Raw genomic sequence first — 13,761 nt, 5'->3', positions numbered from 1 at the left:
GTCGTCGAAGACTGGAGAAATAAATTTCTGACTGAGTTAAGGGAATGCATCACGTTCATACCTAATCTATCGGACACCAGCTTGACAACTCGTTGTCGCCTGATTTTGTATTACAGCAAGCTTATCATTGCTGACTCGAGAAATGTCGAATAAACGCGGTGGTTCTGCAGCGTGAGTTTATCTAGCAGTTCAATCACAGCAACGCAGTAAGATGCAAATCGACGTTGCATGGGCATCAGCATCCAGTTACTCAGCCCTTGATTTGAGTCACCTTCACAAAGCAGGTAAAACTTAGTTTTCAGCCCGTTCAATCTTTTTTGCCATCTCGCTCCCGCAACATTATGATATCCGCCTGGTCGTAGTAAACTCATCCGGAAAGCTCGGAAAAGCGAAAAGCGAGCGTAAATCGACTCTTCGTGGCGTATGTCGTGATATTATATGGCCGTTCTTACATTCTCGTGCAACGCCGGATATGACGTCGGATATGCGCCTACAGCTGAGGTATCCGGGTATTCCGGATATGCCGGACTGTTGTTCAACCGCTCAACCGACCTCGGGAAGTCGATCTCGGGAGCGCCCACCGACCGAACATGTTGCCAAGTTGGAAGTTTGCCACTTCAATGCGGCCTTTGATCGATACAGTCAGTACCATCATCACCGAATCCAGCTACACGTGTTTTGGTCCAGGTTTTGTATATTGACATTGACAGCACAGTATACGCCGATCCGACCCGTGAGAGACCATAAAAACGGTCCCGCAACGAAAGTTTCGCTTGACACCGACGGCAAGGCTTTCTCTTCCACCCCACGTGGAAACCACGTGAAGCGATCAACAAGCCAGCAACCGCAAAAATCATCCATCTCGAAACGAGACTGTTCGCGTTACCATAAGCACTTGTATACAATTGCACCGGATCCAGCCAGAATCATACCTCGATGTCCAACAAACACCTGGGCGCAAAGGACAACGAGGGAGAGAATCCTAGATACTGGGTCATATGCAGTTGGTTCTGTCTGCAATAACGGCAATGCCGGCACTGCATAAAGCTGACCATGAAAGAAACAATGACATCATCCCTTGACCAGTGGTCTTTCAGCCTCACCGGTCAAAGAAATTATCACCCGCTTTTTGCAAAGTCTAGAGTCTAGGCCGAGGATTGATGTTTAAACCTTACCCATCAGGACTCAACAATCGACAAAGGTTCCTAGACGTGCCAGGATTTGTCCATCTTCGAGATCTCTCCAATCGGCCAACATGAATGATCAACTCTGTCGATCCATTTGATACACTGTAGCCGGGAGGTATCTAGGTACGGTGCAACTACGGAATAAAGAGCGATACACAAGTATCAGGGAGGCGAGGAAAATAACGGCAGGTAGGTAGGTACCTAATCCAACAGCACAGGATCTGAGGCATGTTTGACACCTGCTGTACTACCACAGCCAGAACCCAAGCAAGTACTTACACTTCGTACTCAGGTCCTCAGGCAGCGTATGACAAGCAAAACAGGAGCGAACGAATGGGTACCTTTGATCGCCAAGGTTGACACTTGTTTGAGAGTTCGGAACTCAGCATGTAAGGTGCCGCCAGCCAGCACCTCATCCTCAGTCTTGTGTCCCTGTAAGCCGCAAATGGACAATGGCACGCAGTAGGTTCTCTGTTCACTTATTTGTGTGATCTTCCTCTTCCGGGGCTGTGTTGCTTGCTGAGCTTCTGATGAATAGATAACTAAAACTCAGAGTATATTTACATCTGAGACTATATAATCACCGATCAAGAAGTCTAACTCCGAATTCATTCGAATCTGGTCATCATTACATGACCTACAGCAACATCCACTCGGACAAGAAGACCCAGGACAAGGCTGCTGACTTCTCAGTAACAAAGAGCGGACTGTCTCCGACTTTGTGTCCTCAGATCCGGAGATGCTCAAACCAGTGAAACACACTTTCACAAAAAGCCACCAGGCTGACGATGAGACGACCGGATGCCAAGGAAAGAGCATCAAAGTTCAGAAACAGCCAAGCAGAGAGACAATCGGGTAGCTGCTATCATGAGAAACCGCCAAGTTTGCAAACTCTTTCAGCTCAACAGCACTCCGTCGAGGTTATAGTCATGCTTCACGGTCGGTCATCCCGTCGCCAAGTTGCCAAGCAGGTGTACAACAGCTTGAGGTTTAGAAACAACGCCGCTCTGAGCCGCTGGCAAAGTGAAAGAGGTCCTTGTGACGGCCGAAATATAACGGCTTTCGAGGGATCGGAGCCGGCCGTGTTGTTACGTTGTTGACGAGGTTTTGTTTCGTATCAGCTTGGCTAGACGGTGACAAAGGTTAGTGACTAGAATCCAAAGAAAGGACAAGAACCAATGGGGTTCAAGTTGAAGTTGATAATAATATTGAGCCAACTATGAGAGAGGTTGAAAGAAGAAGTTGTTACTCAGGTACACAAAAAGCTGACAAGTAAACGAAGTGTTAGACACAGCCACTGGATAGAAAAAACATGATTGGCAGAAAGTTAACCTATTTACATATGCGAGTTTCCAAATCAAGCTTGAGGGTTGCCGTTCACAAGAAGGGAGGGTAACGTAATTGAAGGTGCCGTGCCCTGACTAGGTAGGTAGGTGACAACCAACCCCAACAAAGGAAAACCCATAAACCCTTCATGCATAATGCAAGGGCAGATCACCTTTCAGGGCAGCAGATCTGGTGCCTGGCTCTTAGATCTGGCATTTTAAGCCATTAAGCAGATCGAAACCACATAAGACTGGCCGTTCGAATCCTTTGATTCGCTACCTACCTAAGGTATCTTGGACTATCCAGTCCAAGCCCAAGGCCAGTCCAGCCAGGCTGCTCTATACCTACCTTACACTTCATTGCTGGCCAACGTCCATCCATCCTGAAACGACACATGAGCACAAGACAAGAAAACTTGTGATATACTAACTGTGTTACACATCACAAGTATGGAGACAAAAGCCGAAATCTTGCATAAGGTATCTCGTTACACCAGTTGACTTTCTACTTGACACTTGTGACTTCTTTCATCTTCTTTCTCAACATCTGACTGAAGCCAAGAGAGGCTGAGCGTGAATACTACATTACCATGTCCTTCATGTTGTGTTCATTACCACAAACAAACAAACTTACCTTTGAGAATTGACATTGTTGTTGTTGTTGTTGTTGTTGTTGTTGTTGTTGTTGTTGTTGTTGTTGTTGTTGTTGTTGTTGTTGTTGTTGGACTAGAACAACACAACACATTAGCCAAGACGGAAAAGCACACTTCTTTGATACACCGCAGCTTTAGGATTACGCATGTTTCTTGGGTGCTAATAATATTATGATCATGATCATGAATGAGTTGTAGTTGGCCTTTACCGCTTCGATATTTGGCTGACGGTGTTGTTGTTGATCTCAACTATAGAATTGTCTCTCATTCTCTTGGCGGAGCTCACACGACATCTCTTGGTCATCTTGGCTCTTTCTGGTTTTGTTTTTCCTTTTGGAAGGATGGTGTCGGTGTCCCAACACGGTAGATTTTCTCGCTGTTTCTTTTCTCAAGCTCTCAGTGGCTAGTTTTTCTTTGGACCTTGTGTAAGTCTCGAAGAAGAATGGCATCTCTCTCGTTGTTGCCTGACTGATTGTGTGGAGGAAACTCATCAAACCAAACGGACCGATCAACGACACATGATCGAACTAATGACTTGACAAAAACTCCGAAGCCATTGACTAACAAATTCGCGAATAATTTCCATCATGTTAGGTATGTTCTTTCAAGGTTCGGTAGATGCAAATCAAGCAACTGGAAAACTTCGGCAAATGTGATCAACAATTCAAAACGTAATCCTCCTAGGACTCTTGTCACCGTTCTTTCAAGCCTTCAAGCTCGAGTCTCCCTCTCAACAACCCAATGAAACTCGCTCTCTCTTTGACCGAAGCCATTTACGTTTATAATAGCCTCAGTTACAACATGGTTACCCTAACCGATCTCGAATTGCTTACCAGCTTACCTAAAGGAATGCAACTTGCCATTCTTAACAGACTTGCAGCGAGCATCGACGGGACGTGCATCCGGCCGCCGTCGATCGATGTTCCCCTCCACCCCATATTTTTGCATTTCTTGGCAAGTGCTTTCGTGTTTCTTCTTGGCTTCTCACTCGTTCGTTCGTCCGCTGTTGCTGCACTGCACTGCAAAATGCCACCTGTACTGCAATTGCTACTAACAAACTGCGATTGCGGACTGCAACTGGCGGTCTCGTTAGTGTAAAGGTCACGCACGCATCGCAGTTGGTTGTTAGGCAGTTCTGCGGATCGTTACTGTACAACTGTAGCGCGCTGTTGTAGTGTACATGATCATTTTACATGAGTTTTAGGATGAGAGGTATTATCCTTCTCATTCGTCCGCAGGAAGGGAAGTTTTGGGGTCAAGGAAAAAGGTAAGCGGTTGGCTTGCAATGGCTCGAATGGCTGGTAAACTGTGCCCTTGGCTTCGATAGTGTCAATTGGATCACGTAAAAGAACGTGACCTCGCAATTTCATTTTTGTTTCAATTCAATTGTTGCATAACAGGAGCGACTTTTGTGCAACTTTGTGTGAACATTCTGACAGTTCTGGCAAGAGGAAATCGAGAAAGGCAGGTGCCGAACGGACGGAAAGGTTCAGACGAATTGGAAATGGAAATGCAGTCGTCGTCGTATCATGCAATTGGACGAAACATCGGCTGGGGTTCGTTAACTTGGATGAGGGATGTCCGTCCGTCTTTTTTGATCTTCGCTTGTTCACTTCGGAGACCTCGGATCCATGGATGTGGATGAGCAAGAAAAACACGGAGAAGAAGGCAAAAATGGATAGGCCCAGACAAAGACAAAAAAAAATATCCAAATAGCCGGTAGAAAGAAGAGAAGCAAGATTAACAAGGAGCGATTGAACGGGGTCAATGACGAAACTTGCAAGCAGGAAGGACATTCATTGTCCCTCAATTTCTTCCTCAGAGCAAACACGACATAATTCATAATTCACCAACATCATCATAACATCGCCAACTACAACAACGTCACGGAGATTACTTCAGGACCTTTTTGCTCTTTCTTTCCGCGTGTGTCCCTCTTCGTTTACCTTTTTCGCTTGCGCCGTCCTTTCACCATGCTCCATTCCCTTCTCTCGCAGACAGGAAGAAGCGATGGCTGGGGAGTTTGGAGCGAGCAGAGAGAAAGTGGATTTTCTCCTTTCCCCTGCTTTTGCGGGCTCCCCTCTGGAGCACTGCACTGGAGGAGTCCCTGGAGCTGGAGCTGGAGCCCCGGTGCCCGCTGGTGTCTGTAGCCCCAGCAGAGCAAGCAAAGCAAGCAAGCCCGTGGTGACACGATTTTCTTCAGCCGCCTGTTGTCGTCTGTCGAATCGCAGGGCAACAAGGTGAGGTTCGATTTCCCCCAACTCTCTCTTCGTTGTTGTCTCGCTCTGTCTCTCTTCTTTCTTGGCTCTCTCTCCAGTCTCCACAAAATATGATCCACAAGTCATGTTCCAGTTGTCCAATGGCGGTGGCCAAACCAATGGAACCAATTGGGGTGTTGTCTCGCGTGCCTTGCAGCTCGTTGCATCGGAACATCGGCAGTAAGAACTGGCCGGTGCACAAAAAGTCGGAGCTAGTCCCGAAATGGTACCTACGACCAGAAAGTGGAGTGGGTGGGTTTCCATTCGAGGTCCGGTGTGAAATGTCCGTGTTTGTGTCCATCCCGTCCTTTGCTCCTGCAGTAGTGAGTTCTGGGAGAGTGTCGATGGCAGGCCAGCTTTCCTGTTCTGGTGAGATTGAAGGTGAGATTGAAATGAGATCTTCGTGAAAACGACTGCAACGACAACAACAATGATACCTACTCAAGAAATTCCCATATCGGATGTCGTGACGAACCTGTGAACTGAGCGTCAAGTCAAGTCGCAATGACGAGGCAGTCAACGATAGCGATGAGCTGGGGCAGTTTTTTTCTTGACTTGACGATGTGGTTTCAGGTCGTTTTCCCTCAGCAACCAAAATCCTCTCCATCCAAAGTCCTCTCGCTCGCTCGCCAATTTCCGCCCACTCTGGCATGTCACCACAACAACCCCCAATGTTTTTGTCGAGACCCGCCCCCACGCAGCCGCGCCAAACTAGCTGGTGAACAAGGTGAAGACCATCCCGCAATTTCATTTCACCAACTTTTCCACTTCCCCTCAAAATCGGGTATCGGATTGCCCAGCACATCATCGTGGGTTTTTGATTTGAAACTTCCTCTCGTAACGAAGAATTGGCGAGTCGGCTGGGTGTAAGCGAGCCTCCGATCATTGCAATGGCCTTTCATCATTCCATCCACAGACAAAGACAAGCTTTTTGGCGTCAACCTGTGAATGTTTTTTTTTTTTTTGGGGCGGAGTTGGTGTACGCCAACAACTTGGGAATGATCTGTACGTGCTCGCATGTGTCCTTTGAGCTTAACATTGATGAAAGACTGTTCCCGGGGTTCCTATGTCAGATTGATATTGGTAGTAAGAGGAACAGGTGATAAATGTGTGATTGGTATTTCCGGTCCGGAGTGAAAGGGGAGCCTGGGAAGATGCTGGAATGGAACTGTAGCTTGCAGAAGCTGTAATGAAAGTGAATGAAGCGATTCACCGCCTCCTTTTTCTACAATTCCAAATCTCAGCATTCAGACGTCATCATCGGTCTTGTCGGCGTCGCTGGTGGTGATATGTCCGGTCCGGTGAATAGCTGGATAGCTGCTCGCGTGCCTCTCTTCTGGGCCTTTGTCGACTGGTTGGCTGGCTGGTTTGTCGGCTCGGAGGCGCGTGTTGGAATGTCCCCAGTTTAGTTTCGCCGATAACGCGCGCATAGCGTTCGCTATTATGGGGTAGCGTCTAGTCGTCTTTAATGTCCGAAGATGCCCGCTCACTGGGAACGCTGGCAGCGGCGGTTGCCCCTGATTATATGCAAAGCGCGGCGGCTGCCCCATCCGAGGCTCTGAGGTCTTCCAATGCAGGTTCATGGACGGGCATGACCGGCTGCAAACAGGGACGTCAGCAGATACTACGGTTGCAGGATACGCAGACTCTTTTCTGCGAGTTTCGCCGACATGTGCTCCAGTTCAGGAAATTGCACTCAGCTTGCTTCCAGGTGTACCTATACAGTGGCCAGATTCTGGATGTTTTCTTCATTTTCACAGGCAGACAGGTTCATGGTTCACAGGCGGCTGAAGGGATCCCGTATTCACGAAAGAGTCCACAGTGCAACACACACTAACTTGCCAGGGAGGAGGCTAGCAGAGGCTTGCAAAGACTTTTTGTCCAGATTCCAGGCAGTTTTCTGGGATTCGCCAGCCGGCACCGAAACGGCATTGAACGAGAAGCGATAGTGGTCTCACCATGTCCGGTTCCTGCTTTTATCACCACCACTTTGTTGGACCACCGCCTTTTGCTCATTCTGTTTTTCTGCCACTTTTCTTGAAGAAAAAGGGTCCACGCAGGGTCCACGGGTCATACGGCTGCACGGCACCAAAATGGCAAAAAAGAGAGATCCGCGGCCAATGCGCGCCCGTCGCCCTGATATGCAAGGACACAAGGGTGCACGTGGAGAGCGATTTTTCGTGCCTGCGTGAGCGAGTGCTCACTGTGTGTGATAACGGTGAAATCAAAATTCAGTGCGACCTGAGAAGCCTTTCTCCGCTGGAAGCGCCTGGGCGCGGCTACTCATGGGCCAAGAACTGGAGAGGAACGGAGAACCATGGAGAGAACCGGAAGACTGTTTCCTGTTCCTGAATTTCGGAGTCTCCTAGCGCCGTTGCCGTTCGGGTTGGTGGGCGGGATTTGGCTTGGCAGCATCCCGTCGCCGACGCGTCGTCGCCGGACCCTGACGATGAGGGTGTCGTTGGCGCCACTGCCGTCACTGCCGTCACCTCGGCCGGACCATAAAGGTATGGACATTACCCAAGTGGTATCGCTGATGATGGGTTCGGCGGCGCCGTAAATGTCGGTGATGAGGTGTTCATGTTCCGAGATCCGGGGTGAAGCGGCGGTGGCTATTGGGCCGTCTGGCGAGGCGGTCGAGTGGCGGATCCGGTCTCTGATCGCCACGACCGCCCCCACGGTTAGCGGGAAAATGGCACAATCGCGAACAAGGTGCCGACCGAGCGAAGACTCCCTGTCCGATCGATAACGGCTCGCCCGATGATTATCAACAGTGAGAACACCGAGAGTCAGTGCCGTGTCTGTTCCGGTGTCATCCACTCCAACCGCTGTGTTGCTCCGAGCCTCCGATTGCTCTTCGTCCGCGATTTTGTTTGGGTGCCCAGTCTGTCACCCACAGCAACCACAGACCGACCATTCAATGTCCGTACGGCTAAAAGCGTAAAACGGTGAAGGGAGCCGCTAGGACGGATTGCGTTACGACCGATTTATAGCGTGATCGTTTACCCTTGAACTTCACCACCACGAAGCAGCCCCATCAACCCCAAAGAAGCGGAAATGCCCCAACTTCTCACCCACACTTTGCCCACACTCGCTTGCTGGCCCTCGATTGGCTCGCAACCAATCCAACCTCTTTCTGTCTCGGCTGTTCTCTCTTTTCGCTTTTTGCTGTTTCCTCGCTCGCGACGGGAATAACTGCCGGTCTATAGCGGAACCGCACCTGGTAGTAATTGTTTCAATGCCCGGCCTTGCTTACAACACGCAATCTGCGCTTCCCGTCGCTATGCTATCTCGGCCGTTCTGTAAGTGGAATACAAGCTCCCGTCCGCGGCCTGTAGGAGCCCTCGAAGCAAGCCATTATCAGGACGCGAAAGTGGTTTTGCAGTTTAATTGATGTCAATGCAGCCAAAAGAGCCAAACCCCCACAGAATCGGAGAAAGAAGTTGCAGAATGCACGCACCTTGCTAGCATGTGCATTGGTGCAGCATCCTGTTCCCACCTCCGTGGAGTTGTTCTTCCAGTCCTGCCCCGCGCAACTCTGAGGAGCAACGCTTAAGGCTCTCACCATTCTGGTTCTTCTGATTGGTCAGAGCCTTATTTCTCTTCCACTTGCGCGCCAGCTGTCCGTCGTGTCGCTAGTGGGGGCGTCTGATGTGCTCCATCCCACCAATTTATGGTTGCATAAGTGCGTGCATATTCCAAACCTTCTAGAAAACCGCTTCTAGACCGCTTTTTGTTCCATGCAGCAAGGGCAGCTTGGCCTTCTCTGAGACGACGGCGCCCGTGGATGGTCAACACAAAGTGGACGATGCCACTATGACGAGACCGGCACACTGGTCGATCGGTTCCTAGCACGCCGTGACCTGACCCGCGACTCATGGATTGATGGACCAGCCCTTTCCCGCACCTTCACGACTCCATCCAAATATCCATCTTGAGGCCGGAGAACAACCGAGCGCACTGTGATGGTTTGGAGGTTCTCTGGGGGATTTTGCGGTGTGTGTGTGGATGGTTACATTCTCACCTTGTCCTTTTGGGCTTGGCTTTGGTGTCTTGGATGGAGGCGACCAACACCAACACCTCGGCACTGGCCTGCTGGCAGACCAGTACCTCTACTGACACTGGCACTGGCAGACGGCTGATGTTGTTTACGCTAGGCATGTTGTTCCCGGTGTAGGTAGCTGACCACCATGCTGTCTGAGTCTCTGGCCAGCCGTTGGCCGGCAATCGAAACTCGACAGTGTGTGTGTGTGGTTTCCCTACACCAACATCGGCTAGGCCGCCTCGTCATTTTCGTATCGCGGTGATGCAGGAGACAAAATATTATGAACAGCTTGAACACGCCAGGCCTGCGTCCTTTTGCCCGTAGGAAGCCAATATTGCGCACGTAAAATATGTGCGCGGAAGCCAAAACAACCAACGGAGCCTAGACTTGTGTGCTCAGCGAGCAATATCATCCAAGGTGCCAAGTCGGCCTGGGCAGAACACGGGCTATATCTTTTGTTTCTGGGCATTGTCGCACATAGATGGTAAAGATGCGAAAGTTCATTCTCAAAAGTGAAGCCGGTCGCGATCGCTGCCGAAAGGGCTGTAACCTCCCCTCCCAAGACGCGGAGGCGAAGATCTTCCCCATGGCACATGCCGCGGTTCCTGGCCTTGTCAACAAGGTGGTGCTCCTCTCATCGGTCCTGTGAGGCTCCAAGGCTAGGAAATTGCTGTCCGATTGCCGGGCGGTAGTTCGACAATCCACCGGTTGCGACACTTCTTGTGATTTGTGAAGGCCCGTGTGAGGCTGTCGTGACAGGGCAGGGGTGCAAGAGCTGCCCTGCGATAGGGACGACAGTGGTTGGCCGGGAAATTGCTGGATGCTGAGGAGCTTGAACGAGTCGGAAGGGCGCTAAAGAATGATGGTTCGCTGGCGACACAGCAGGTAGCGGTGCCGCCATCGGCTTTGCGAGTCGTCAACTGAACCACTGCTTTGCCGATTGAGCTTCAGGGTATTCCCTTGTGTAGAGTTTTCCAACTCTTCTTTTCCTCCTTTCGTCAACAAGGAATATCGCATTTGCGGCGAACTTCACAATGAGCTTTGTATGGCGATATGGGCGCACGTTGCATGATAGCGTGAGGGAACTCCCGCGTTCGATTGGCATGAAAAGGATGAATGAAAGAAATTTTTGACATTTGATAGGCTTCGGGAACGTCGGCGGCTTGACCTTGTGTGGGGTGTCAGTCGTTGGTCCTCACCTTTTGCTCCTGATTGAGGAGAGTGATGAGTCTCGTCCCCTTGTTGGCTATTCGCCCATCTTGAATCGCATTGCTCATCGTTGGGGGCCTGAACACTATGACGTAGCTCAAATTTCCCACGTTCGTGATGAGGACTGCCTGTCTGGTGAGAGTGATATCAGATCACCACGGGTGCCCTACAATGGATATGGCGAGCATGACTATTTTGCACGGAGCGGCATCTGTGTGTTGCTATACTGGATGTTTCAATGTTGTTTCCATATGACAAAGTCGCAAGATACTGTGTTACTTAACGTGCAGCTCCCGTCCCGGTTACTGAGGGGACGACAACCTTAATCCAGCCTCGGCCGTGGCCAGACTCCGGAAAGAACAAGTTGAGGGAAATTGATCAACTCGATATGAAGTCCATAGTGCCCAGATGTTTGTTTGGCTGAATCATTCATGTGGTAATCCTTGCTGTCGTTTACGAATGCTCATCTGTAGTAGGTAGCTTTGCATGATGGTTGGAAATAGACATATTACACTCTGTGATAGGTCGGTTTCAATAACACATGGCCTACAAGCCAATGCCGTACTTTGTACACGGCACCCAATTTGACACTTACACGGAAAACAGCCTCACCGTGACTTTGTTATGTCCGGTGAATTGGACCGAATACCGATCAGACGGGAGTCCGATCTCATCAGACCGAGCCGGCAATAACACCGCAACGTCTTGGACCCGTCTCGGTTGAATCCAAGACCCTAGACTCCCCGTTCCCGTCTAAATTGCCATGTCGCCGTTGCACAGCAGACCAAAACAGACCGACGGGTAGGCACGGGTTCGACCGTTGCCCACGGTTCAATATATGCCATGCAGCATGTCACGAACGGCAGCGACTTGTGAATGGAAGACGAGACAGGCGAGGACGACAGCGATGATCATGACGGACCGCCCGCCAGAAAGACTGGCCATGTGCTGTAAAGTGCACTGCAGAGTCCAGACGGCCACACCGTTCAACTGTTTCCAGTGGGCGAGATGGGCGAGCCAAGCCTGTTTCTGGCTGGCATTCGTCGATTCGTTTCCCCTTCTCGTCGTTGCCAGCAGGGATCGAGCTCTCATGGCAACGATAAGGGCTCTTTTGGCGGGTTGGCCACCACTGACTAGCCAGTCAAAGCGAAGCAATTGCACGGCCAGGGTATACCCCAGCTTCCGGCTCATGACGGACAGCGAGAGCAGCCAAAGCTTGTTCGCGCCTATAATCAAGAGCTCGATACAGTCTGACAGTCGAGGATGCAGTGTGTATTCTGCTCTCTCAGTGCTCTGTCGCCAAGGAGTTAGCGTGGAGCTTCACAACTCCGGCCTTATCACCTCCCGTTGAGAGCAAGCTCAGCTTCGCCTGGCCAAGCTGCATAGCGGTGCATCAACACACAATTCCATCTCATAAAAGCAAATGTAAGGCATAGGGGAAAGGCAGACGATGTCTGGGCCAGACGAGGCCGTACGAGGCCATACCGACTGGCGCGGCCGAGGGTAGATAGGATGAATTATGGAGTCGTGATTATCCATCCCGAGTGACCGCCTGGTGCAAATGGCAACTCTGGGCCGGCTGACCGCCAAGTGTTCTGGAGACTTGCTCGCCGTTTGTGTGAGTTTGTGGTGGCCAGCGGATTTGCTAGCTGTGAGGTTGGGAGTGAAGTCCGCCTGGCAGTCGCCCGCCGGGCCTTTCGTGTGGGAAAAACAGAAAATCCTTTCTGATTTCTGGTTTCCTCGTCGTCATTCAAGAAGCGCGAGCCAATCAGAGGCCACAACGGCCGGTGTGGAGGTGGGCAGCCAGAAAATCCCGCAGGCTTTTGGCTGACAAGGTACACGGGTGGAGAGACACGGACAGGTACCTCAGATGGGCACGATTGCGGCTTCTGGTGGTGAGTAGCCAGAGAGCAGAGGCAAAGGGTGGGGTGCTGGTACCTGAACGCATTGGACGATTCAGGTATCCTGCGGCAACTCATTGCGACCTGCACTTTGGGAGACCCGCTCTTTCACAAACCCCTGTTCATGGCCGGGGTGTCAGCCATTGCTTGTGAGGTTGGACTTCTCGGAAGGAAGGCAATCACATTCAATCGCGGTCTGCTCTTTGGGGCGTGCCGTAGTGGTAGTTAGTGCGGTGCGCTGGAAGGTAGTGCTTGTCCGCCTCGCCAGCTTGGCCAGCGCTGGGCGGTCGCACCGTGTCAATTGGACGACCAAAGAGGCCGACCTGAGGCCGACCCAACAAAAAGGTAAGCAAAGAACGGATGGCGAGGACAGTCTGTGCACAGGCGCACACGGTGGCATCGCGTGGAGGCGGGCTCGAACTCGAACAACTAACTGCTTGAGGTTCTCTTTCCAGGAACGGGACGGACGAGCAGACGGCTCCTCTCTCTGGGGGCTCCTCTGGAGTCCTGGTTCGTTCGACAGCCGACCGACTCGTTACTCATTGCTTGCTGGCAATCATTGACCCATTGACCCAATGCCCATTGACTCCGTCGACCGTGTCCCCTTGGCTTCGGCGGTCGCGGGCCCACCATCGCCATCCAAAAATCGAACCCTGCGTGGGCCACAGATGGCGGCGGTCGTCAGGGCACACAAGTCGTTCTTTCCTGCGCGCCGTGGTCGTGGGCAGAGAAGAAGTCGAGGGACCAGGGTCGTGCACGCCCGGTTCTGGTTTCGTAGTCCCAGCGGTCGAACTAGCAAGCAGGTACGCGGTACCTGGTGCTAGCGCAGTCTCCACGCTCTGTTCCGCTCGATGGGGTGCCCGTCTGGAAAGTGGATTCTGGTGGGTGCATTGAGAATTGAAGGGTGAACTGGAAGGTGAAAGCAATGGCGGGTGGGTGGACAGGGCACTCACCAGGGCACCAGAGCTACCAGCACCAGCGAGGACGACAGGGTACCGGGTACAGTACGATACAGTGCCGGGGGCTGCAGCCCACTCGTTGCAGCGGATCGTAGCTGGCGAATCCCACAGTCTGGCGTGCGTACCAAAGAAGGTTGGCTTCCATACTCTGGCCGGAAAGGTCGCTCATCGCTCGGTCGCCAGCCGGAAAGATTGAAATACCTTTCTCGCCCGCTCCCTCGACT

The 13,761-nt window shown here is 51.3% G+C and overlaps 2 protein-coding genes across 2 annotated transcripts; one reads left to right on the top strand and one right to left on the bottom strand.

The window, feature by feature from the left end:
• Positions 1 to 6,891: 6,891 nt before the first annotated feature.
• SMAC4_13849 (uncharacterized protein) lies at positions 6,892 to 7,260 on the top strand (the record flags this gene model as incomplete). The annotated part of the gene is made up of 1 exon (XM_066091654.1): positions 6,892 to 7,260. One exon carries the CDS (start codon positions 6,892 to 6,894, stop codon positions 7,258 to 7,260), a length of 369 nt encoding a protein of 122 aa, XP_065947247.1.
• A 6,284-nt stretch (positions 7,261 to 13,544) lies between these two features.
• On the bottom strand, positions 13,545 to 13,706 carry SMAC4_13848 (uncharacterized protein; the record flags this gene model as incomplete). Its single annotated transcript, XM_066091653.1, has 1 exon — positions 13,545 to 13,706. One exon carries the CDS (start codon positions 13,704 to 13,706, stop codon positions 13,545 to 13,547), a length of 162 nt encoding a protein of 53 aa, XP_065947246.1.
• Positions 13,707 to 13,761: the final 55 nt, after the last annotated feature.

The sequence above is a fragment of the Sordaria macrospora genome, chromosome 5 (assembly GCF_033870435.1).
Source record: "Sordaria macrospora chromosome 5, complete sequence".
Taxonomy (NCBI): Eukaryota; Fungi; Ascomycota; class Sordariomycetes; order Sordariales; family Sordariaceae; genus Sordaria; species Sordaria macrospora.
Note: the sequence above shows the minus strand (reverse complement) of the source record. Positions and strands in the feature narration are given on the sequence as shown.